This window comes from Nannobrachium achirus (assembly GCF_963921795.1).
Source record: "Nannobrachium achirus genome assembly, chromosome: 1".
Lineage (NCBI taxonomy): Eukaryota > Metazoa > Chordata > Actinopteri > Myctophiformes > Myctophidae > Nannobrachium > Nannobrachium achirus.
Window position 1 is genome coordinate 61693463 of NC_137810.1, and position 27747 is coordinate 61721209.

At 43.2% G+C, this 27747-nt stretch overlaps 2 protein-coding genes across 2 annotated transcripts in view; both read right to left on the minus strand.

Annotated features, from left to right (window-relative positions):
* Positions 1–27747, minus strand: part of LOC308289225 (sec1 family domain-containing protein 2-like) — a gene marked incomplete at its 5' end in the record, with an annotated part of 199475 nt that overhangs the window by 37427 nt on the left and 134301 nt on the right. Inside the window, one exon of the mRNA XM_080730851.1 lies at positions 23842–23987. Within this exon, the coding sequence (XP_080586977.1) occupies positions 23842–23987 (146 nt within the window). The remainder of the gene's footprint in view (positions 1–23841; positions 23988–27747) is intronic.
* On the minus strand, positions 9432–11075 carry LOC308302355 (E3 ubiquitin-protein ligase TRIM39-like; the record flags this gene model as incomplete). Its single annotated transcript, XM_080746610.1, has 1 exon — positions 9432–11075. One exon carries the CDS (start codon positions 11073–11075, stop codon positions 9432–9434), a length of 1644 nt encoding a protein of 547 aa, XP_080602736.1.

Below are 27747 nucleotides of genomic sequence, written 5' to 3' on the forward strand. Positions count from 1 at the left end.
ATTAGTGATTAACATCAGTCACTGTGACACTGACACGATCTGACTCTCTCAAACACTCTCGATTGCTTTCTCCATTATAGGAACCCACATCGAGAGCCCCGCCCCCGCCCCCGCCCCCGCCCCCCACAGTGCACCGCATTGTGAGCTTGTAGTAGTGGGTTGGCTTAACAAAATTATCGAAACGAAGCGGACAAAAGCGCCAAACTTTTTTTTTAGGCTTCTTTAGGACCTAACGATGGATTTTAGCTTGGGTACCAAACTTTATTTTTGAAAATTACCCATAGAATTATCCATATCAAGTTGGGCTCCCATCGACTTTCTATACAGGAGGAAAATACCCAGAAAAGAAATCTACTTTAAGTAGGATGTGACGGGTCTAACTAGGGGTTTGTCATGATTCTGAATCCATTGCAAGCATTTGTTTTGCACAAAAAACTTTCCTTGGGCTAGAAATGGACCCACAAAACGATGGTTTAGTGATGAGTCATCACTTTTCACCGTTTTTCGTGTGTTTTTGCCAGCTGTCACAATCATACCCTGTTGAGGCATTCCGATGCAACGCTCATGGACACACACACACACACACACACACACACACACACACACACACACACACACACACACACACACACACACACACACACACACACACACACACACACACACACGCACACACGCACACACACTCGCGTGCGCACTGACGCACCCACGCGTACACACAGCATAGCAACCCAATTCTAATGTTTTGAAATGAAGAGAAGAGAATGCAGCGTTTTTTGTTTTTTTTCTTCTTTTTCTGCCCAGATACAGAGCAGCACACAGAGCCACCATTTATAGTCCACAAGGTTTCCCTGAAGGAGAATTCGGGGACAGGAGTAGAGGTTGGTGTATCGGAGAACAATGAAGGCCCAGATAAGACTTGGCAGCGCTTAACCCTCAAATACCGCCCGAGTCACGTTAGATTTGAACCACTTTAACCATTATTTTATGCTTTAACTGTTGAAAAATAGCAGATATACAAGCTTGCAGCGCGGCACCGAGTGCCGCGCTGCGAGGTTGTAGATCTGCTATTTTTGAAACATCGTGAAAATGTGTGCAAGTCTTTGAATATCTTTGACCCGATCTTTGACCCGACTTCTAAATCCTTCCTCTGAATCAGTGGTTCTCAAACGTTTTCATGTCAAGGACCCCCAAAATTACCTTTATTTGGCCGCAGACCCCCATCTCAAAATATGTTGTTCCAGGGACCACCCCCAGAAGCAGAGATTTGAGTTCCAAAAGTTTGCTTTGAAAAATATATATTGAAATATTTGCACACATTTTCACGATTTTTCAAAAATAGCAGATCTACAAGCTCGCAGCGCGGCACTCGGTGCCGCGCTGTGAGCTTGTATATCTGCTATTTTTCAATAGTTAAAGCATTCAATAATTCTAGGCCTAAAAGGGTTAATGAATGCTCTGAATAGCTCAAACCTCCCAACGTGCAAGGTGGACGCAGCTGTAATGAATCGCACGTTATCAGTTACAGTATCTGTAACGTGCGCAGTGGTGGATAAAGTACTCAAATGCTTCACTTAAGTAAAAGTATCAATACTGCAAATTCTGGACACTTACTTGTAACAGAGTATTTACTCTGTTACAAGTAAGTGTCCAGAATTCAAAATGTACTTGAGTAAAAGTACACAAGTATTGGCATCAAAAAGTACCAAAAGTAAAAGACGCACAACGCATCGCGATGCGATGCGTTGTGAGCTTGTAGATCGGCTATTTTCAAATAGCCAAGGTATAAAATATGGCTAAAGTGGTTTAATTATGTTTTATAACATTGTAATTTATCTGCAAAGTAACTAATTTAGTAACAAAAGTTTTCAAATAATTTTTACACCAACAGGCTGTTCTTTTTGTATGACATAACAGCAGTTCAGAAGACTGAACAATGTGACCTCCTTCGCCTGCCCAAATCAATTGTTCAACAGATAGCATGGGATACGCATGCTCTCAGCCTGTCTCTCCACGGGAGAGTGTTTTCTGCTGGTGTTTCAGTCCGAGTGTATCAAAGGGTGCGTTCGGAAATGCGCACCGGGTGTGTGCTCAGTGTAGTGAGTGCCTAAACCCAACACTAATCCTAACCTCAGTAAAACTATGCCTAAACTCAACCCTAACCCTAACCTTAACCTCAGTAAAACTATGCCAAAACCTAACCCTAACCCCTAACCCTAACCACACCCGGTGCGCATTTCCGAACGCACCCTTTGATACACTCGGACTGAAACACCAGCAGAAAACACTCTCCCGTCTCTCCACCTCTCTCTGGCAGGGATGTGCAGAGAATGATAGAGAGGCAGGGGCTGACATTTCTAAAAGGGAAATATCGAGGGCTTGGAGCAAAAAGGGTTTAAGTGACATTTGTATTTTTTTCACAGGACGGCTTCTCATTGATTGTAGTAAATAAACTAAAAACAACATAAAAAAACATATTTATCTGCAAAGTAACTAATTTAGTAACTAAAGTTTTCAAATAATTGTAGTGGAGTAAAAGTACAATATTTGGATCCGAGATGTAGTGGAGTAGAAGTAAAAGTATTGGAAATGGGAAATACTCAAGTAAAGTACAAATATCTATTGTACTTAAGTACATTACTCAAGTAAATGTACTTAGTTACTTTACACCACTGAACGTGCGCGCACACACACACTCTGAAGCTGCCCCAACCCCCTTCAGTTGAACTACTGCACCAACGTCAGGGGAAGGAGATGTAGGGTAAACTAAAGATATTTAAAAAGAAGCTTTAGTTTAGTAACTCATTCAGTAACTAATTTGTAAGACATGATCAAATCGACAATGTAATACAAAACCCTAAGAAAGTATGGTACAAAATGAAAGGTGCAGACGACATTGAAAGGGAATCACAGCCTATGCAAAACAACCAAACACAGGGCACTGAAATATGAGTATAATATCTGTACAAAAAGCTTAATGGCCTGTCATAGAGCTGGCTCTAACCACTTTTTATGTCACCATGACCTTGGAGCATAATGTGATTTAGTGCCGACCAGTTTAGCCAATGAACGTTGTGAAGGATTATTCTGCTTATTTGGGGGGAGGACCCTTCCATTGCTCATGTTAATGAAGACAATGTGCAAGCTACTTTAATACATTCTTACACTGAATAGGCTATAGTTGAATGAAACTAGAAAAGTAAAACAATTAAATACCTTTACTTCAATACCATCTGCCCTATTCTGGTAGCCTGGAATCCATACTGATTGCTATGTTCCTAGTTTTCTTTTGTTCACACTCGTGAGTGAGACGAAGAAATATAGTAGATCTACAAGCTCGCAACCTGTTGCATTGCGACATGTTGTGAGCTGGCCCTCTTCGTTCCCGCACGGCTACATGTGGGCTAACAGCATGTTCTCACCCCCCCCCCCCCCTCCCCCCCCCGCTTCCCCCCCCTGACGGGCTTCGGCGTCATCCCTGAAACGCGCTGGGATGCTTTCTATCTGCGTCTATCTGTGGAAGTAAAGGGACAGTCTTAGTGCGCATGCGCCAACACATGGTTACTCAAATATGTATCTATCGTTAGTGGGAATCGAACCCGGGTCTTAGTGATCGTAGCCAATGCCATGCTACTAGTGTTGCGCGGGTCATGTTTTTTTCATAACCCGCACGACCCACAGCCCGCACGGAACGTAACCCGCCCGCACCCGCGCCGCAGAACAATATACAAATCAACGAATCCGCCCGCCCCGCAACCCGCATTTAAAAAAAAGATGGTATATCATCTCCACAATAGTTCATCTTTATATACGGATCTTCTAAGTACCCAAAGTCGCTTTACAGAAAGGTTTACAGTAGCACAATATTGTCATGGGCTAAATAAACAAACGTGGTGTTCAAATTGGCGTTTAGCCAAAAAGACATTCATTCAAAGACATTCATTCTCTCTGGGGCATCGTTGGGGTGAGAATGGCGTTTCAGGTTTTATGTCAATCATATTTATACAGCGCCTCGCACATCAGAGTTGCCGTGCGACGACCCATACCTTTTCTGAGCTGAGGTCTCGCAACAGGGTGTTTTAACAAAGAAACGAGACTATATCCATATCAATAGACCTGTATAGTAGGTGTTGAACGACCTTCGCGGGACGTCTCTAGAAGAGCGACCCCCCAAACATTGAATCAGCACTGCAACACTGCTCGCACTTTAAACAGACAGCAAAAGACGGACAATATTAAATCCTGTTGGTTATTGATTAATCACCAGATTGGAGAGAAGGGAGCGACTCGACTCGAGGTGAGCGTGGTTGGTTCATTCATTCAATAAGTCCTTCTCACTTGCGAAAGTTGTGTTTCAAATCGTATCCGTTGACTGGCTGGTTATATAACTTAACCGACACAAAGTATTTATAAACGGACTTGTGTGGATGAGAGACATATAAGTGAAATCCTGATCAACGACACGCGTTGAATTGTTTGTGCATCTTCTCTCTGCTGTGCTCACGACCTCGCGTTGTGTCAAATGTTGGCAAAATGTGGTTCGCGGCCCCAACAGGAGCGGGACGGTCCTCGCACCAAGGAGCGGAGGAGAAACCTCGCTCCTCTCTGGCGCATTTTAAAACTCGCTCCCTCGTGCTATTCAAACGTTGTATTCTTATTCTTATAGGCCTACTCTTATTAAGAATAAAAGGCAAATAAGAACAGGTGATTATTCTTATTTGTTTTTTGCACATGAGAGTGGTGATAACCCGCCCGCCCGCCGCCCGCCAATTGAGTCTGAAAACCTTGACCCACCCACCCGCATGCGGGCGGGTTGGCGGGCGGGTGGGGGCACCGGGTCGGCCCGCGCACCACTACATGCTACCCTACCCACTGAGCTAGCGAGCGACCAAACCCCCTTTTTTTGGATACTTGGATACTAATGCAACGTGGACACTGCCGCAGTACAGTCCCTTTGAGCCACATTCGGACGCAGAAGCAGTCCCCTGGTCCAAATGTACTATTATGTCCATAACGGCACATAACTCGGTAACGCCGCGGAGTCGGCTCATCCGCCGTTCGCACCGTTCCTCACGATGACTCGCTCGCTCGGTGGTGAGTCACAGGGCTCATCGGCGGCTGAGACGGCACGGCCCCGTCGTGGATAGTGGCGTGATCAGGAGCGTTGGGTGGCTGGTAAACCCTTGTGGTTTTGAATCCCACTAGGGGAAGGACTCGAGTAACAAGTAAAAGTCTGGTATTGGCAACAAAACATACTTATTATGCAGAATGTAACAGTTCACAAGTTCAATATGTATATAATCATCTTTTGAAAATAGCAGATCTACAAGCTCACAACGCGTCGCGATGTAAGCTTGCAGATCTGCCTGCCATTTTCAAACACCTGAAGTATAAGTACAAGACTAAAGTGTTTAATGCATGTTTTGTAATAATAATCAAAATCTACAAAGTAACTATAGCAACTATAACGTTTTCGAATAATTGTCGTGGAGTAAAAGTACAATATTTGCTTCTGAGATGTACTGGAGTAGAAGTAAAAGTTTGGAAAATTGGAAATACTCCAGTAGTGCAGCACTTGAGTAAATGTACTTAGTTACTTTAGTTTACACCAACAGGCTGTTCTTTTTGTATGACATAACAGCAGTTCAGTGAACAACAGAAGACCCAAATCAATTGTTCAACAGATAGCATGGGATATGCATGCTCTCAGCCTGTCTCTCCACGGGAGAGTTGGTGTTTCAGTCCGAGTGTATCAAAGGTGCGTTTGGAAATGCGCACCGGGTGTGTGCTCAGTGTAGTGAGTGCCTAAACCCAACACTAATCCTAACCTCAGTAAAACTATGCCTAAACTCAACCCTAACCCTAACCTTAACCTCAGTAAAACTATGCCAAAACCTAACCCTAACCCCTAACCCTAACCACACCCGGTGCGCATTTCCGAACGCACCCTTTGATACACTCGGACTGAAACACCAGCAGAAAACACTCTCCCGTCTCTCCACCTCTCTCTGGCAGGGATGTGCAGAGAATGATAGAGAGGCAGGGGCTGACATTTCTAAAAGGGAAATATCGAGGGCTTGGAGCAAAAAGGGTTTAAGTGACATTTGTATTTTTTTTCACAGGACGGCTTTTCATTGATTGTAATAAATAAACTAAAAACAACATTAAAAAGTATATTTTAAAACACATTAAGCGAAGCCTAATCTGTATTAAAGTATAGATTGCTTAAACATATTGTTTTTAATTAAATAATTACAATCAATGGAAAGCTGTCCTGTGAAAAGAATTACAACGTCACTTGCGCCCTTTTTGCTCTCCAAGCCAGACCTCCAAGCTGCTATTTTCAGTGCTTGATACCACACTGAACTAAGCATAATAAAGTGAATACTGGATATGTCGCGTAACGGCATGGATTTCTACAGAGAGAGGTCAATTCTTTCAACATAAGATGCTGCATTCAGGTTCAGGAGAGTTTGGACAAGGCAATTCTTTTGAATGCTGCCTTCAGGTATGGCATGGAAAGAGGGGGCATTTGCATTTCTTTCACCATAATAAAAACAGCATTCATGGTCTGGAGAGGGCACTTTTTACAGGCGGATAAAAGGGCAGGGGCTCAAGCCCCCTTTGATGTCGATGTGTGCACGCGCCTGCTCTCGGTCTTTGTTGGGAGAAGATGGCATCATGTCTCGTCGGCCGACGTGTTCCAGCAAAACGCAACGGCACTTGATTAATTCACAGCATGACATGTACTGGAGAACCATGTGTGTGAGCAGGGGTGTCGCACCAAATTCTGGGCCTGCATGGGTACAAGGATTCACTCACATTTTGTGCTTTAACTATTGGAAAATACCAGATATACAAGCTCACGAGCTTGTGGATCTGCTATTTTTGAAAAATCTTGAAAATTTGTGCAAGTCTTTGAATATTTCAAATCCTTCTAAGGTTTTTTGAAAAACCTATGTTTCTATGTCAGTGGTGCTTCATGTGAAGGACCCCCAAAATGATAAGTATTTGGCCACGGACCCCCCATCTCAAAATATGTAGTTCCAGGGACCCCCCAGAAGCAAAATTTGAGTTATAAAATGTTCGCTTAAAAAGTACATATATTCAGGGGCACGGTGGCGCAGTCAGTAGTGCTGTCGCCTCACAGCTAGAAGGTCCTGGGTTCGATTCCCGCCGGGGGACACTGTGGGTGCTGGGGGTGTGTTCCCTCCTCCGCGTCATCAGTGCCCACACCCTAGGTGGGGTTGGCAAAAGGGCCTTTCTGTGTGGAGTTTGCATGTTCTCCCCGTGTCTCCTAGGGTAGATACCCTCACAAAAACATGCAGTAATCCTGGTCTCTATAAAGCCTCCCCCTGGCCAGCCGGGGCGTCCAACTGGGGAAGCTCCCCCTGTCAGGTGATAAGAAGCGGCCTGCTCACTCCTCATGCATTGAAGGAAGCATGAGCTCAGTTCGGGGCCCTCCCCAGGTTGGCAGAGGGAGAGTAGAGCCCAGGATCACAGCTTAGGCAATTGGCACCGGGTGAAAAAATGGGTTACAAAAATCGTGGGATAAAAATTTAGAGAAAAAAAAAAAAAAAAGAAAAAGTACATATATTCAAAGACTTGCACACGTTTTCACGACTTTTCAAAAATAGCAGATCTACAAGCTCGCAGCGCGGCACTCGCTGTGAGCTTGTATATCTGCTATTTTTCAACGGCTAAAGTATAAAATAATTAAGGCCCCTCCACCTTGGGCCCTAGTAACTCAGTCCCACTTTCCACCCCCCTGCGTGTGAGTGGGCTACATGTACTATCTGATAGACCTGAACACCGGTGAATAATAAAAACAGTGGAGCGGGCAGCGCTTGCCAACGTTGGCGCCGTAACGGAGCAAACATTAAAATGAATAAGGTGATAAATGCGTGGCTGCCTCTCCTCAGTCTGGTCATGGCTACACTGCATGGCACGGTGCCAATACAACAGTCTGACCCGGGTCAGCTGGAGGACTTCCAGGGCCATTACACTGATTTGTTTTACATGAGGATAAATCTAGAGGTGGAAAAAAGTCATTACTCAAGAGTATTTTTTTTGTTGAGGGTCTGTAGTTTTAAAGTCATTTTTAAATGCTCTACTTTTACTCTTACTTTGAGTGATTTAAATAGTAAAAATACTTTTCATTTGGACAATGAGTAAAAGTAATTTGAATTCAGTAAATAATAAGTAAAGTAAATTCAGGTTTTTGACATACTGTACATACGGTTTACATGTATTTTCTTGAAAATTTTATTAAAAGTGGTTTTCGGATTAGTATTTTTCTCTTCCTGCTTAATGACAATGAAATTGTGAAAATAGCCAATCTACATCTCTTAGTGCTCGTCAAGGTGGGGAGTCCCCAGTTAAAATATGATTATTTTGGGGGTCGGTTAAAAAAATGGTACTTTTACTTTTTACTCAAAGTTAAATAGGCTACTTTTGACTCTTACTTTTGAGTAATTTCCTGGACTAGTACCTTTACTTGTACTTTGTGTATTTCACTCACTTTGAGTAGGATTTTTCAGTACTCTTTCCACCTCAGCTTTCAGATTTCCAAGCCCCAGGCAGAATGCAGGCACAGATACTGTCCATAACAGAGACTGTCCATAACAGAGAGCTATTTGGATGATGTGTTTTTGTAGGCCAACCTGGAAGTCTCTCCCGCTATGTGGACCCACTGCAGATTTACAATGGAATTCTTGCATTGGGTTTTGGATAGATTCATGAAATAAACTCTGTAGCAACTGTACTAGGAACCCATTGTGAACCCAATTCTGTGTTTTAGGACCTCAAACTATATTGCTCTACATATCAACAATAGCAGATCTATAAGCTCTGGGACAATGCAAATATAAAACATTTGTTTCTCCATTAGCATGACGAACCTCAAAATGGAAAACAAAACCCAATTCTTTCTTTCTTTATTCTTTATAAACTTTATTTTGAACACTGAAAAAACAATATAGCCTACATGGTTAACCAGATGAGATATCCACCCGTCCCGCAATAAACAGAATTGTCCTTTAATTGACAATTAAATCTTGTGTCCCGTCTTGAACCAATATGGGATGTGATTTGTATCATATTTTCATAATCATAGGCTGCACATGAATCACACTGCAATGAAGAGAAAATGCCTGAAAAAGTACAGGCGTAAGTGGGAACTATCAAAGTCTTTCATAAAATTGCTGAAATAGTTGTTATAATAATACAGTAGTTATATAGAAATATAAGATGAACAACGTTCTATGTTTACATACATTATTTGATTTGTTGCCAGAAACATGAATGTGAATGATTTACACTGAAAATACAATATAAGATGAGCTCATTCACGTAATGTGTTTTAATACACACCGGCTATAAAGAAATTAAATGTTGTGAATTTACAAATGAGCCCTCATAGTAACGATAATCTAATCATCTGTGTTATTGACAGAAGTGATTATCAGAGGAGCAGAGTTTTTACCATCATAATTAAGACCGGGACTGAAGAATGGATAGAGTTTCTCAGTGAAGGTGCAGCCAGTGAAAGAGTAGATATGAACTCTGGTCTCCACATCATAAAAGGAGACAACACCCTCCTCATAATCCACAAACACTCCCACTTTCTGGAGCTTCTCTCTTACAGGGAGGAGGACAGGAGGCTCAGCAAGAGCCTCGTACACATTTCCATTCTTGAACCATATAGTCCAGTAACCGTTGTTGGGGTTCACTGCGATTGACCCTTTCCTGTTGATGGACTCTCTGGCCACTCCTAAACGCCACGCAATCTTCCCTTTAACCTGAGCCTCAAAGTAAACCCTTCCTGAGGGGAAGCTTTGTTTTCCTAAGACAAAGATATGTACGGAGAATCTCTCAGTGTTGTTTGGGAGATTATTCCGTTTGTCGCAAGGATTCACTTGTTTTCCACTCTTGGACAGGATGAGTTCGGGATGTGCTGTTTTAGAGTCCAGAGTTACATCCACTTCATATTGCTGGATCCTCCTCAGCTCAGCATCACAAAGCCTCTCCATATCTTTGCTGAGTGTCTTCTCCAGCTGAGCTACAGCTGTCCTCACAGTCCCCACATATGAAGACTGGTGGACATGGACCTTTGTCCAGTCCTTGGTGGGTGGACGGGTGTTGACGGACGTGAAGTTCTGGAGGAGGTGGAGGGGGTCTTCAGTGTGTGAGAGCTGCTTCAGCTCAGAGCCTCTCTTCTTTAACTCTGTGATCTCCTTTTCCAGTTCTTTGATGAAGCCTTCAGCCTGTTTCTGTGTTGTTTTCTGCTTTTCTTCAATCACGTCAATGAGCTCAGCCTGGCTTCTCTCAATACAGGTGATCAGAGCCGTGAAGACCTGCACACTGTCTTCTATATGTCTGTCTGCATCTTTCTTGCTGAGCTCTACTGAGTGTTTGACCTCCTGAATCTTCAGTTGTCTGTCCTGGATCATTTGCTCAACTTCAACCTCTGCATTTCCCAGCTCAGCCTTCTTAACATTATATGCGTCTTTCAGAGGAATAATTTGATGTAATTTGTGGTCTAACTCAGTGCAGAACTGGCAAACGCACGTGTGGTCAGTCTTACAGTACATCTCCAGAGGTCTGTCATGTTTCTTACATATAATGTCTTCCAGGTTCTTTACAGGGTCGATTAGTTTGTGTCGTTTTAGCGCTGTGACTCTGTGATGAGGCTCCAAGTGAGTCTCACAGTATGAGGCCAGACACACCAGGCAAGACTTCAGGGCTTTGTGCTTAGTTTCGGTACAGAAGTCACATGAGATTTCATCCGGTTTAGCAGGTTCTTGTTTTGTGTTGGAATTTCTTTTCACCTGCTGTGTCCTCCGGAACTGATCAGCCATCTCAGAAATGAAAGTATTGACAAAGACTTCTGGTCTCTTAGAGAATACTTTTTGACATAATGGACACAAACACACATCATTAGTGTCCCAGTATTGTGTGATACAGGTTTTGCAGTAGTTGTGCCCACATGGAGTGGCGATTGGATCAGTGAACACATCCAGACAGATAGAACACAGGAACTGCTCTTCAGACAGCAGACTGCTCGCAGATGCCATTCTACACACAGAATAAAAGAATAAAGTTTCAGATGTAGTTCTTGAATGATACTTCTTCTCACGGCTTAAACATCATGAATCCAGTCTGGATTGTATTGGAATAGAGCACAATAACGTTGACAGATGTACTGTACTAATGTAAATTTCACCAATTGAAAAAAACTGGGTAATTTAAAGGAATGTGAAATTAGGGGAAGATTATGTCTGGATACCGTCAGTGGTGGAAAAGGTGCTCTAATTTTTTACTTCAGAAAAAGTATCAATAATGCGATATAGAAATACTTACAAGTAAAAGTCCAGAATTCAAAATGCACTTGAGTAAAAGTACAAAGGTATTGGCAACAGAAATGTACTTTAAGTACCAAAAGTAGAAAGTACTCATTATGCATTATGCACGCGTGTTAAAGATCTTTGAAAATAGCGATCTATAATTTTGTTGATTTCTAATAATAATCAAAATCTACAAAATAACAAATGTTCAGATAAGTGTAGTAGAAGTAAAAATATTGGAAATTGGCAGTACTCAAGTAAAGTACAAATACCTCAATATTGTACTTAAACTACATTACTTAAGTAATTGTACTTAGTTACTTTCCACCACTGGATACAGTTACTGTATACATTTTATTCTCTGTTATAAATAATACATCCTATATTTATCTGCTTTTTTTCTCCATTTGTCTGTATCTCACTATATCATATCATGTCACACTATCATCAGAAAGTCATGGGAGATGCATATAGGCCAGATCTATTCCATCAGGGATCCATTTTGAAAATGTTGTACAGCCTGGCAGCCTTTCCTGGTATTTGTTGAAAATATGGAAGCAGAAGCTGTAACTGCAACAGCAATTTCTTTTATTAATATAAGTATGTGTTTGTGTTTTTGTTTTCTCCATCTCTATTAAACTCGATATTATATTCATACTACGCATGTTCTGTTTTTGTCCTGTTAATGTCTTTTACGGGTCTGAGGGGTGGGGTGGTGGGGGCTCTGTATGTTCTACGTTTTATGTATAATGAAAAAGCCAATAAAAAAAGACCTTGACCAAAAAAGATATTAATAATACATCCTCATCGGCCATACTATTACTCACCTGTCTTTAAGCTGTTGGTATTTCTGTAAAGGTCCCGTTGAATGAAGGTTTTGTAGAGAGTTGTGTGCTGCTCCCACCAAACTGTCTCCACTTTACTTTCACTTTAGATTTCCTGAGAAACTCCTCCTCTTAGCTGTTGTTAACCCCTCACATCCTCCACTCTTCCCTGCCTTTTGCACGCAAGGGACAACCATGGAAATAAGCTCTCAAGCTTGTTATGTGTTTAATCCATTTGACATAATATGTACCAGTCTATGGTCATGTATACAGTATATGCATATCTGTCAATAAATACACAAAGCAATCAAAACAGTCCTTCATCTTTCTCATTCCTTTCCTCATCTTTGTTTTATCTACTTTTACATCATTCATAAGATCTGTATTTGTTTGCTACTGTGGTTTGGGTTATTGAGTTAACTTAGCTTGTATAGCAAATGTGCCTAAGTCTAAACTGATGCAAACACACGCACGCACGCACACACGCACGCACACACACACACACACACACACGCACAAACACACACACACAATATATATTTACATCACTTGGGGGGACATTAATCTTTATGCAAGTCCTGTGGCCTAACCCTAAACCTATCCCTAAACCTAACTGTTGTGGGGACCTACTATTTTGTCCCCACACTGTCAGAGGTCCCCTGCAGGTGACTGTGTGAACATGCGTTTAGTCCCCATAAGTATAGCTAACACACACACACACACACACACACACACACACACACACACACACACACACACACACACACACACACACACACACACACACACACACACACTGCATGCACACACTTTTGTTGTTTGTTCGCCTTCTCCAGTTTCAACATTTGCCGTAATTAAAAGGCTTTTGTCTTCTTCTAAATTCTGCTCTCATTCAGTCTGTTGTTTTGTTTTATGTTTTTGTTTGTTGCTCTCTCGTGCCTGTAGGCGGTTAATCTCCGGTTGTTTCGAGGACAGTACAAACTTTAATAGTGAACAGATAATGACGCATAACGTGCTCAATGGCACTTACGAAGGAACAGGGTATTAGACACTTGGACACTCAAGTGTGCGACTACACACTTTTTGACAAAATGGACACAAACACACATCATTAGTGTCCCAGTAACGTTTGGATCATTCAGTGAACACATCCGGACTGATAGAACACAGGAACTGCTCTTCAGACCGTTGACTGCTCGCAGCAGATGCCATGAACAGATAATGACGCATAACGTGCTAATATGGCACTTACGAAGGAACAGGGTATTAGACACTTGGATACTCAAGTGTGCGACTACACCCACACCCACACCCACATGCACGCACGCACACACACACACACACACACACACACACACACACACACACACACAATATCGGTTTGCCCTTCAAATACAAAGGCCCACACCGCCTAGCTGTTTAGTATACAAGAGAGCGGCTATGCATCACACACAGACAGGGGCGTCACAAGGGGGGGAGGGGGGGGGGAGTGGGACTGAGTTATTATAGGGCCCAAGGTGGAGGGCCCTTAATTATTTAGCTATTGAAAAATAGCAGATATACAAGCTCACCTGCGCGGCACTCGAGCTCGTAGATCTGCTATTTTTGAAAAGTCGTGAAAATGTGTGCAAATCTTTGAATATATGTATTTTTTAAGCAAACATTTGTAACTGAAATTTTGCTTCTGGGGGGGTCCCTGGAACTAAATATTTTGAGATGGGAAACATAGGTTTCTCAAAAAACCTTAGAAGGATTTGAAATATTCAAAGACTGATAGTTGTATATCTGACTGATATACGAGCATATCTGCTATTTTTTTTATAGTTAAAGCACAATATAATGCGTAATAATGCGTTCCCAGTCTAAATGGGTTAAACCCCCTCCCCCTATGAAGAACATTCATGGGGGGCCCGCAGTTAATCCTTGTACCCAGGGCCCAGAATTTGGTGCGACACCCCTGCACACAGACAGAGAAGGTGACACACTGCCGGCTTTGGATCTGCATAACACATTATGCATGTCTGCGTCAATGCTCCCTTTGTCTTGACTGGGCTCCCGAGGACAAGCCGGTAAAGCACAACTCAAACCTGACTCATCCTCGTCCTGTATTCTGCAGGGCTGGCAAAAAGGTGACATGGAGGATAATGAGCTACATCCACAACAATTTGAATTCATAAACACATTCGGAGACAGGTAACTGCCATCTAATTTAAAAAATAAATTCTTCTTAAGAAGAATCACAATTTCCCCATCTCAAAAAGTCTCTGACCATGTCTCACAATTGTTTGACTTGTACCTCAGGGGTAAAGTCAGTGTGAAAGAGTCAGTGTGGCTAAAATCAGTGGAAATAGCCGATCTACAGTGTGCCATTTTTGAAAATGTTGGAAAATACATGAACATTTTTCAACATGGAAACGATTAAGACGAATATGACAAAATAATTGCGATCATGCCAAATTATTGCGATTGGACGATTATGTGATAATTGTGACAGGCCTACGTGAGGACCCGAGTTCCAATCCGACTCCCTTCATGACTCCTCTCTCTCTGCCCCTAGGTCAGTCTCTATCTAAAAATCAAACCTTGGTTCGAAGTGGAGCGGTGAATCTGTGTGTGTGTGTGTGTGTATGTGTGTGTGTGTGTGTGTATGTGTGTGTGTGTGTGTGTGTGTGTGTGTGTGTGTGTGTGTGTGTGTGTGTGTGTGTGTGTGTGTGTGTGTGTGTGTGTGTGTGCGTGTGTGTTTGTGCCCCTCCTTTAACTTGTGTGGCCACTCAAGGTATTGCCAGGCTACAGACATACCCAGCCAGCCAGCCAGCCAGCCAGCCAGCCACATAGCCAGCCAGCCAGCCACAGACATACCTGTCTATTGGGAGCGCTTTCACCGCTCCAAAAACAAGAGAATAAAATGCCAAAGAAACAACTCTAAAAGGACAAAGGCAAGGATAACTGAGCGAGTTACATAAGAAGAGACTAAAAACATTACACATTGCTCCTCAAGGTAGAAGGACGGTTTAAGGTTCTCGCTTTTCTCGAAGCGTTAACCCAATTACCGCGTCTGGAGAGGCTGAAAGCCATTAGAGACGTCAAAGCAACCACAATGGGAGCAGGGGAAGAGATGCCTTGTATTACATAAGACTTCGGAACACATGGCGATGTTATGGAAGGGCGTCTCACTCTCTCACTCTCTCTTACACACACACAGGGGTGTCACACTAAATTCTGGGCCCTGGGCAGAGCCGTTTCTGGGCCCATGGGGGCCCTAAGCATGATTTTGCTATGGGGCCTTCAAAAAAATAATAGGCCTAACATTTTGTTATCGTTTTTTAATCCATTTTATAATGGAAATATATATATATATATATATATATATATATATATATATATAAAAGTATATATGAATAAATAAAAAACGACAACAACAGGCAATGTATTTTTGCTATGTTTGATTTGTTCTTTTCTTATTTAAATGAAAAATGAAAACTTCCCCATAGTGGTGCTGGAACACCTGCAGCACCCCTAGTTCCCATGCTGTTCCCACGCTTCTGCACAGTGGCCACTGTGCCAAAACATCACATTCACTCTCTCTTTCAGCGGTGTGGAGATGCGCGGAAGCAAAGAAAGTCACCACAGTTTGATTTGATCATTGCTTTAGTCAATTATGAAGGGATTTTAAAAATTACGTCTCCATATTGCTTGGGAAGTCTACTTCGGTTCGAAAAAGATTAACCATGCAGCACTAGTTCTTTTCTGCTGAGGAGGGGGCGGTGGGGGGCCTTTTTGGTCGGCGGGGCCCTACGCAGAGTGCGTAGTCTGCGTATACGGCCCGCCGTATACGTATTTTTTTTAAATCGTGAACATTTCTGTCTGACTATTTCAAATCCTAAGGTTTTTTGAAAAACCTCCATTTCTATGTCAGTGATGCTCACACTTTTTCTTGTGAAGGACCCCCAAAATGACATGTATTTGACCACAGACCCCCATCTCAAAATATTTAGTTCCAGGGACCCCACAGAAGCAAAATTTGAGTTACAAATGTTCGCTTAAAAAAATGCATATATTCAAAAACATGCACACACTTTCACAACTTTTCAAAAATAGCAGATCTACAAGCTGCTGTGAGCTTGTATATCTTCTAATTTTCAATAGCTAAAGACAGGCTCCTCCACCTTGGTCCCACTCCCCTTGTGACGCCACTGCACACGCACACACACGCACACGCACACACACACACACACACACACACACACACACACACACACACACACACACACGCACACACACACACACACACACACACACAGGTCCTGCAGCTATACAGTACCTTGTGTAACGGACAGAGAAAAGAGGACAAAACAGGATCGAGGCCTCCTCTGCTTTAACCCTTATATCTATTTATTTACACATTATTTTATCAATTTATTTCAAAAATAGCAAAAAATGTGCTTGAAAGGCATCGCGTTGTGAGGTAATTTCCGCAAAAACTAAGAAATAGATCAGCTAATCTGTTGTACGTAATTATTTTTAAGGGACTCGAACCCGGGACTCGAACCCACGTTGCGTTGCGCTGTCAGGCGACATTAGAGCCTAAGAGCCCAGACCTCTAGGCCTCTCTTCACTGGTCTCCCGGCATGTGCACTTAAACCTCTCCAACTGATCCAAAATGCCGCGGCACGACTGGTCTTCAACCAGCCTAAGCTCTCACATGTCTCCCCCCTTCTCCGCTCCCTCCAGTGGCTCCCGGTTGCGGCCCGCACTGAATACAAAACACTGATGCTGACCTTCAAAGCCGCCAAAGGTATGGCTCCTCCATTATACCTCCAAAACCTGATCAACCCCTACAACCCCACCCGTTCACTTAGATCAGCCAACACAGGGATGCTGACAGAACCCTCGCTAAAAACCCCAGGACAACAATCCACTTGTCCGAGACAGTTTGCCCACCTGGCCCCCAAGCTGTGGAATAAACTCCCTGTCGCACTTAGAACAACAGACTCACTCCCTAGCTTTCGCCGTGGACTGAAGACTCAACTTTTCAGACTCCACCTAAACCCATAGCACTACTGAAACACTCAATGACCATACATGAAGCTAGTTAGCATTAGTTTTTTAGGTTTGTTAGAACCTTTTTTTCTTTAGTGATTATATAGTTTTTTTTAGATTGATTTTATTATATTGTATTATATTGTATTATCATATTGTATTGAGTATATTGTTTTTTAGATTGATATTCATATGCATTTGTTATATTGTTGCTGATGTTCTGACATATTATCTTGTTTATTATAGTGATGTATTATCTGCTTATTGTAAGTCGCTTTGGATTAAAAGCGTCTGCTAAATGCCTAAACTGTAAACTGTAGGCTGGTCCGGGCCATACCATTCATATAGAACTTAAGTGGTTAAATATGTGCATATGTTATGTCAGAGCCACATGAGATATGAAACGAAATGCACGCACGCACGCACGCACGCACGCACGCACGCACGCACGCAGAGATGGGCAGTATTTGAAATACATGTATTTGAAATACGTATTTGAAATACTTTTTTGTATTTTGTAATTTGTATTTGGCTGCGATGGGAAAATTTGGATGTAATTTGTATCAAAATACTTTCAGGTCTAGTATTTTCTGTATTTGAAATACAAAATACTTTTTAATGTAATTTTATTCTCAAATGGACACATTTTAAACATTCACAAGGGTTTAAACTGTAGGGGAAAAGACACATTTTCTTTCAATCTAATTTGCTGGCAGTTCAGGTAGTCGGGGGCGTTAGGGATATTTTGTGCTATATTAGTCTAAAAGCACCACATTTTGCACAGATGTAGCCCAGGGCATGCTCTAATGATTTGGCTAGGGCGCCTGAGTCGGCGACCTTCGGGGTCGCCACAGTGGACAAGTCAAGTTGGGCTCCCATCGACTTTCTATACAGGAGGAAAATACCAAGAAAAAAAATTGCTTTAAGTAGGACTAGCCCTTACCCGTTCAAAGATATGAGCTCCGAAATGATGTGCAGTGTGTGGATTATGGGATGTGCACTGTGCACACAGTATATGAGGGATGGAAAGTAACTTTAACTGGTGCTTGCATGCTAATATGTAGGAGCATCAATGTAAGAAATACCCGTTCCATTTAACGGCTACAGAGATACTGTGTACCGATCTGTAACAGGGCCAGAACCACCCCCCCCCCCCCCCCCCCCCGCCCGCCCGCCCGCCTGCCCGCCTGCACACACACACACTCCCCCCCCCCCCCCCCCCCCGTGTGTGTGTGTGTGTGTGTGTGGGTTTGTGTGTGATTGTGCATGGCCTGAACAACAGCGCCCCTCCCTTAACATGTGTGGTCACAAAAGGTACTGTAGGCTAAATAGATATAGATACACCATAAAAATGCAATTATACAGCATACGATTTGTGAAAGTGACAAACGGGCTTCACAGTTATGTCAGGTGTGTTCATATGCTGATGGTGATGCGATTTCAGATCAATTGCTCCAGCCACTGAGGAGAAACGCGGTTTCAGACAGACAGACAGACATTCGGAAAATTATATGTTAGATGTGAGGGGTCTAACGAGGGGTTTGTCATGATGCTGAATCCAGCATTTGTTTTGCAAAAAAAAAAAAAAAAAAAACATTCCTTGGGCTATAAATGCCCACAAAACAGTGAAAAGTGATTACTCATGAGTGATGACTCATCACTTTTCATCACTAAAAAATCTTTTTCTGGGGGCATTTATACTATAGCCCAAGGAATGTTTATTTGTGCAAAACAAATGCTTGCAATGGATTCAGCATCATGACAACCCCCTAGTTAGACCCCTCACATCCTACTTAAACAACTCTCTCCCAGCCATTTACAATAGGCTTGTGCGCCTATACTGCCAGGAATTTTATTAATTTCCAAGTTAGCTTTAATCTAACCCAACAGGGATCATATTGTTGTAGAATGTAGTACTAGTACTATCCACTAGAGTGTGCCCAACGATAATCTCCTAGAGTCTGGACTAGCGAGTGGACAGCAGTAGACCCATAATGGCGGCGCCCATTGGCGGCCATTATGTCTCCCGGTCCGCTGAACGGGAGCTATAAAACACGATCCGAACGTCGTGCACACGCCATTTACACTCGTTTTTGCTCTTGAGTGACCAATCTGTCAGTCCAGCCATTTTTTTCCGAATGAAAATCGGTCTAGATATGGTAAAGTTTGATAAGAAAAACGTCAACATTCAATGCTGTAAAAAGGCCCATTCTATGTTATGGCCGAACGACTTCCGGGTTACGTCATCGATGATGTCACTTCCTTCGAATATGTAACTTTAGACTAAAATTAAGCTAGAAAGGTCATTTATAGCTCAAAAAATGTCAAAAAAATACCAAAATGATCAGAAAATGATCCCCAAGGCGACGTTTGGCGATCTGGCTGCCTCACCCTCCTCAAAATGGCGATGGAAGGCGATTTGGCTGTGAACTAGTTAAATACCCAGAAAAAAAGTTTTTCTGGGTATTTTCCTCCTGTATAGAAAGTCGATGGGAGCCCAACTTGACCCCGAAGGTCGCCGACTCGGGCGCCCTAGCTAAATCATAATAGCATGCCCTGGGCTACATCTGTGCAAAATGTGGCGCTTTTAGACTAATATAGCACAAAATGGCCTGCATGTTATCTCCCTAACGCCCCCGACTAAGGTGTGTGTGTGTGTGATACAGCCGTGGCACTTAACTTTGATTTGTTTCAAATTTGTATCTCAAATACATTTCTCTGGCCTGTATTTATATTTTGTATTTTGATAAATTTTTTGACCCAGTATTTGTATTTTGTATCAAAATACTTTTCAATGTATTTTCGCCCATCTCTGCGGACGCACGCACGCACGCACGCGCGCGCGCGCACGCACACACACACACACACACACACACACACACACACACACACACACACACACACACACACACACACACACACACACACACACACACACACACACACACACACACACACACACACACACACACACGCATATATAATTTCTACGAGTCAGGAATTACCTTTACACATCATGCAGTCTGTTGCAATTTGCATCATGTTCGCTAGAGAACAGTGATGACGTTTTTGCACCTTTTACGGAGCACGCGTGCGTGCAGATCGTGAACAAATGAAAACCGGATGCTGTCGTTGAGGCCTACGTGAGGACCCGAGTTCCAATCCGACTCCCTTCATGACTCCTCTCTACTCTGCCCCAAGGTCAGTCTCTATCTAAAAACAAGAGAATAAAATGCCAAAGAAACAACTCTAAAAGGGCAAAGGCAGGGATAACTGAGCGAGTTACATAAGAAGAGACTAAAAACATTACACATTGCTCCTCAAGGTAGAAGGACGGTTTAAGGTTCTCGCCTTTCTCCAAGCGTTAACCCAATTACCGCGTCTGGAGAGGCTGAAAGCCATTAGAGACGTCAAAGCAACCACAATGGGAGCAGGGGAAGAGATACCTTGTATACATAAGACTTCGGAACACATGGCGATGTTATGGAAGGGCGTCTCACTCTCTCACACACACACAGGAAAATCGACTCATGCTCACCGCGACTCAAAAAGTATGAGTCAAAAAATAGTTTTTCCCCCAAAATGTTTTAATCGCTTGTTCAAAAATGTTATAAGCGTTAATGTTTTCCAAATGTGAGAGGACCGGTGTGTGTGTGTCTGTGTCGGAGACGAGTGAATGTCTGTGTTGTGCATGCATGCATCGCAGATTCGCATGCATGCGGCGCTAGTCAGGTCCGCAGACTACTGTTTGAGAAACACTGCTGGTCTGTTCGTGTGCACGCGTCATAGCAGTGCGCGCTGACTGGATGTGTTTTGTTTACCTCGCCTTTGCATGCATGCTTGACACGAAAGCTCGCTTGTTAACACTTATGTTGCAATGATTTTTTCTCTTCAATGTCTCGCGTTGCCATGGTTACCATAGACTTCCATGTAATTGTGCAATTGTGTAAAAAGTGCACGCCCATGCCTAGATGATGCACCACGTGTGTAGATGCTGTTCACAGCTTTCAAACAAAAAAATCCGCTTGGAAATCCGTTCAGGCATTCATGATTTATGGACCATTATGTTTTCTTCAGATGTAAACAAACATGGCTGCCATGTTTGAAAGAATGGGTTGGTATGGGGGTTAAACATGCAATTTCGCGATCGCTATCATGCCTAATACATTTCTGGAGGTCCAAAAAATTTTTTTTTTTTTTTTTTTTTTTTTTTTTTTTTAAACGGCCCAAACTCGGGAAACTCTGGGTTGGCACAGCGTTGGTATCAATACAAACTCGGGAAACTCGGGGTTGGCACCAGATGTGTTAATGGCAGCGTCACCTCGTGTGCGGTGATTTTGTCAAGATTGACAATAAAACACAACACAAAATACACTAATCGTCGTTAATGCGACACACCCGTGGACGCGGTCGGGGAGGGAGAGCGAGGCAGACTAAAGCTCCACATTTGATACACTAGCCTGGGGTGCCAGCCAGAGGGCTCCTGCTACGTTCCATGGACTTTGTCACTCTGCTTCTAGTCTCTAGAGAACTGACTCCATGCTAACGCAAGGAAGAGCAATTATTTATTATAATTATTATTACGGCTTTGATGCAAGTTATGATGGGTGCAGCTGCATAAGTTGTGTTGCTTAAAGTAATGCGCCATTGTGCTCTCCTCTCAGCTGCTGCTTAGCGGAAAAAAAACCTAAAAAAAGTCGATCGGCGCATCGATTTTCGGCCTCGACGCGTTGATTCGCAAATAATGTGTCGATTAACATCCCTACAAACTACACCAATCTAAAATCAATACGTTTTTTAATTAATCTTGAGAAATGTACAGCTAAGCTGTAATGATCTATGGGAAACAACAAGTAAACTTCTCCTGTTCCATAATACAACAAAACAGTGTCTGTGCCTCTCAACAAGAGCTGTTTGTAGTCGGTGAGTCGGTGCGCAGACTGAGAGCTGTTTTCTCCATCCAATGTGTAGCCGAGGAGCGCTATAATCTCCTTCCAACCGTACCTAACCGAGAGAACAACTGTATTCTAAACATTAAACATGAGTCACGTTGTTGTGAAAATAATTCCTCTGCAAAAAAAAGAAAAGAAAGAAAAAATCATTTTCGGATTTGCTCCTTAATGCATATAGGGGAAACACTGCGCTATGCATTTAGACAAGGTTTTTTCACCCGGAGAGCAAGATAACAGCAAGCCCTGATAGCGTTAGTCATTAGGTATTTAGAATATGGGGGTAATAACACCTACCCTGGTCTGAAGTGTGATTTGCACTGCCGTTAGCGTGACGCCCGACTCCACTGCAAGTGTCGAGCATCACGTCAGCGCTGGGAACTTTTTAATCAATGAAGGATGCTCCACTGCCGATGTCAGACTCCAAATTCGCCCCGGTTCATTTTTTGACGCCGTCACGACGCCGGCACAACGCGACGCTCATGGTGGAGCCCTAGCCTTAGTGTGAGTGCATCGACGACAAAGAAGACAATTTGGATTCATCCCATTCAGAAACCACGAATCGATATTAGCGACGTACGGTCGTATGCCAATGAGGGGCCTATACTCGCTGCCTAAACACCACCAGGGGGGCGAAGAAGGCGTTCACACCATGATGGACAGACAAAGCGAAAACCAGAAGCAAAGCGAACTCAGGCTATACTACAACAGCTTCATTTTTTTATTTATTTAAAAATGTTATCCCACGATTTTGTAACCCATTTTTCACCCAGTGCCAATTGCCTATGTAATCCTGGGCTCTGCTCTCCCTCTGCCGCGCCTGGGGAGACAACGGACTGAACTTATGCTTCCTTCTATGCATGAGGAGCCCAAGTTGCTTCTTTTCACCTGACAGGGGGGATTTCCCTGGTTTGGACGTAGCACGTGGAAGGAACACGATATTCCAACCAGTTCCTTTCCCCTCCATCAGGCGCCCCGGCTGGCCAGGGGGAGGCATTATTGAGACCAGGATTACTGCATGTTTTTGTGAGGGTATCTACCTTAGGAGACACGGGGAGAACATGCAAACTCCTACAACAGCTTAATTGAAAGTGTTCTGTCGGGCTGTGTTACTGCCGCGTACGGAGGCTGCATTGCAACGCAACTCGCAGTCCTGACCACCTCCTGTCATTAGGCTGGCCATGGACTTTTGTGTGCTTTGCCTTGTGCACCCTTAAGCCCGTATCATAGTCGGGTCCGCGGTGGAAGGCTTTACACCGCGGTGTAGTCTTTTCGAGTCTTTTTGAGTCATGAAACTACAACGTTACATCATTCCTCGCGGTGGAAATCTTTCCACCTCGAGTCCCAACCATAGAGTTATGGGTCCCAACACATCTCTCTGTTTTTACTATCAGACAGACAGGCTCTACACCCCGTTCACTGATTGGTCAATCTAGACTAGTCAATCACGGTGAATAGGACTCCACCGTGGCATACTATGATGGCCTGCACTTATTTTCTGACTTGAGGTGGAAAGCTTTCCACCTCAAATTTGCGGTGGATAGCTCTCCACCGTACACTCTGATACGGGCTTTAGGTGCCCGTGAACTGTCTAACGCTGTTACATTTGTTTCTCTGTAAATTAATATTAACTTAAAAAAGTGTGTGTGCGCGCGTGCGCGTGTGCATGTGCGTGTGTGAGACCTGGTGAACTCCGTCGCTGGCAGTGTAGACAGACTGTAGTTGTTTGAGGTGGTCTCTGGTGTGGCTCAGCCCTCGTAGCGTCTCAAATACCTTCTCTACCGCGGAGTGGACCACCTCCATGGTCAGCTCCTCTGGACTCCCACACCCTAGACACACACATTAGATACATATTAGATTAGGTCAGCTTATCTGGACTCAATGTCGATATTGCGACGTAGCATCGGTTCGACGTCCCATTAGTCCGACACTGTTAAATGCTAACCTGGTGAAGTGGCTAACCTGCCGACCAAGTCCCCAGAGGGGAGTGCTGAAGGCAAATTGACATGGTGGCAGTTTGAGGTACTGCAGCTTTTTTACAGATGTGGCCAGAAACATGTGGCCCCAGCGCATTTAGGCTTCTTTGTATTGACTGCGTGTTCATAGCGGAAGTGCTCGTTCATGACTTGGAGCCCCAGCGCGTCCATGAACACATTCTATGACGCAAGACGCGTCACTTAGGCCTCACTACGTCACATTTTACAATGGGAAGAAGGGGTGAAATTTGTCTTCATGCGCTGGGTGAGCAACTCAATACAAGTGGACAGGCGGGGGTATCTGGTGCCCTCTCTATTCTTCTTATAACTCTATGCTGCCGACGCTGGTGAATGCTAACCTGGTGAATGTTAACCACTATGTCTAAACCTAAACCTAACCCTATAACCTAACCCTTAGTTGAACTAATGACACGTAGACATATCGAGCCTTTCCCCATGCAGAGATGGAAGTAGTTCACATGTAAAATTCCAGTATTCAAAATGTACTTAAAGTATCAAAAGTAAAGTATTCATTTTGCTTAATGTCCCACTTCACAAAATGTATACAAATCTTTTTTTTTTTTAAATAGCCGATCTACAAGCTCACAAAGTGTTGTGTGGCATCAAAAATGTGAACTACTGAAGAAAGTAAAAATACCTCAAAATGTAACTAGAGTGTATTACTGAAGTACATGTACTTAGTTACTTTACACACACACACACACACGCACACACACGCGCACGCACGCACGCACACACACACACACACACACACACACACACACACACACACACACACACACACACACACACACACACACACACACACACACACACACACACACACACACACACACACACACACACAGTGATTAAGCAGTAATCTAACCGTGACCATTCTTGTGTGATTATAGAAGTTGTGTTCTTCAATGATCCATTATGTCGGCACGGCACAGATTTGGCCGTACTGTATAAATGAATGAGCATCTGTCATATTGTCATAAAACCACTACATATCTATAACCTGTAAGATGTCTCATAATAACGTGCATGGTGTATTGCATGGTGAGCTTGAAAGTCAGCTATTTATGTTATAGTAGGGATGGGACAATATGAAAATGTCATATCACGATAATTGTGACAAAAGAAATCGCGATTTATGATAATATCGCGATAATCAAAATCCATTATCCTAGGGCGGAACATTTGCCAACAAATAGCAGATCTACAAGCTCACAACGCGTCACATTGTGAGCTTGTAGATGGGCTATTTTTTGGCAAAGACATTTGATAGCGAGTGAAAAAAAGACTGTATCGAGTACTGTACGTATATTATAAGTACCTTTTACCAATTATAGAGGGTTTAAGTGGTACCGGATATGCAGCTCGGCAAATAAAAGGTTTAAATCTCCACGATACGATTATCGTGAGTGTTTTTTATCAAGATAAACGATACTATCGCGTATCGTCCCATCCCTATGTTATAGGGCATATAGGCTAAACAAGGCGCAACACTCTCAACGTGATTCTTTTTTTGGGGTGGGGGAACTATTTTTGGGGACTATTCTGTGTTTCTATCTCCTCTTTCTATCTCTTTCTATCTTTCTATCTCCCCTATTGTAACTCTTGCTGGAACTGCAATGTTGACAGCTTGCACACAAAATAATTCCACCCACTCTTTCCCAACTGTAATCATGTGATGTGACAATACAGTATATTCAGATTTGTATTTCTGTGAAGTACATAGCACATTCAATCTTGAGCTCTGGACAATCACTGACACATGCGGGGAAATATTTTCGCGTCTGCACAAAGAAACGGGCAGAGATGAAACGTGCAGGTAATCATCTTGGCTGGGTGCATATTCACAGCAGCCATGATGTTCGGGGTGCTTTCCAGCAGAGAAAATGCTTGTATTTCTACAGAAGTGCCCAGGGTAGCAAAGATCTGCCTGCAGAGAAAAGAGGGGGAAGAAATGACAGGGTATAGGAGCGAGAAAGAGAAAGAGTGTGTGTGAGTGTGTGTGTGTGTGTGTGTGGACTAGGGCTTTCACTTCAAGCATTTTTTACAGATCGACTAGTTGAAGCCACTGGTAGTCGACTAGTCGACTAGTCGTTAACATATTATGTCATAATAAAGAGCGCTGTGGCACGGCTTTCACAGCAGCCAAGTTACCATGACAACGGATACTCACACACAAACCCCACGTGTGCAAGTCAGTGCAACAACAAGACCAGCATTTCACAATCGCCACATCCATTTGAGCTGCTACAGTAATAGAAAGCCATGCTTACTCACCAATAGCTGCTGTCTCTCGTAAACAAAGGACATATATCCATTTCCATGGTCGGCTAGCCAGGCTAGCTGGCTAGCTCGCTACACAACACAAACACTCCTCTGTCTTTTAATTACTTCTAATCAAACGAACGTGCGGAACGTCTGTCGGTCTGTTTGTTGTAGCAAGAACTGGCCTGTCCTCACTTGCTGCTATGATCGCGCTACGATGTTATACTGTTAAACAACTATATTCTGACTGTAGGACTAGTCTCACAACTCACTGCTGTGTGCAGACGCGACACGGAGCACTTTAGGTGAACTCTGGGTGAACTCCACTCCACTGTCTTTGGGAATATTAACCCCTCGGTGGGGAGATGCAGCAAGGTGTGTGTGTGACTGGATAATAATATTTTTTTTTAATTATTTTTTTTCGACTTTTCGACTAGTACCTACAAGATCGACTAGTGGTTATACTAGTCGACTAGTCAACTAGTCGACTAGTCGGTGAAAGCCCTAGTGTGGACAGGGAATTACTACTTTGTGGGGACCTCATGTCCCCACAAAGATAGTACAATCCTTGCACAATACCTTGTGGGTACTTATTAATAGGTCCCCACAAGGTGTTTAGGGGTTAGGTTAAGGGTTAGGGTTAGGGTTGAAAATGAATGGAATGTCCCCACAAAGATAGTAGACTATGTGTAATGTCCCCACAAAGTAGCAATTGCAAACCTGTGTGTGTGTGTGTGTGTGTGTGTGTGTGTGTGTGTGTGTGTGTGTGTGTGTGTGTGTGTGTGTAACTGTACATGGTGTATCAAAGCCCCCTGATCGCTCCGCCTCGAGCCAAGCCACTTTCTCGATCGTAGCGACTTGATCCACATGAACTGTAACATACAGCGCACACGCACGCACCCTGAAGTTGAAAGAACACATACAGTATAGAGAGAGTGAAGGTAGGAGATGAACGGGGGGGGAGGCAGAGAGGAGGAGGCAACAGTTTCATGTGGAGTGTGGTCGTTATAAAGGCTAACGAGCAGGTCAGTGGGATTCTATCAGACGTATAAAAGCACATGGGAGGAGGCTGCGTCAGCACAGCAGAGAGCTACAGGGGCGTCAATTGGGTATGGCAGGGGTATGCAGCTGCCGTACCCTGGGTCCAGGGGGGAAAATAAAAGTTACTTTTAAATATAAATCCATGAATGTCTCTTTGTCTATCTGTGCTGTGCTATTATGGTGTTAAATTACAGTAAAATAACTACAAATGCAACATTTTACTAAATGGTCACTTTAACAAGGTATTATAATTATATTCTCCACACTTTTATTCTCCCAATATACA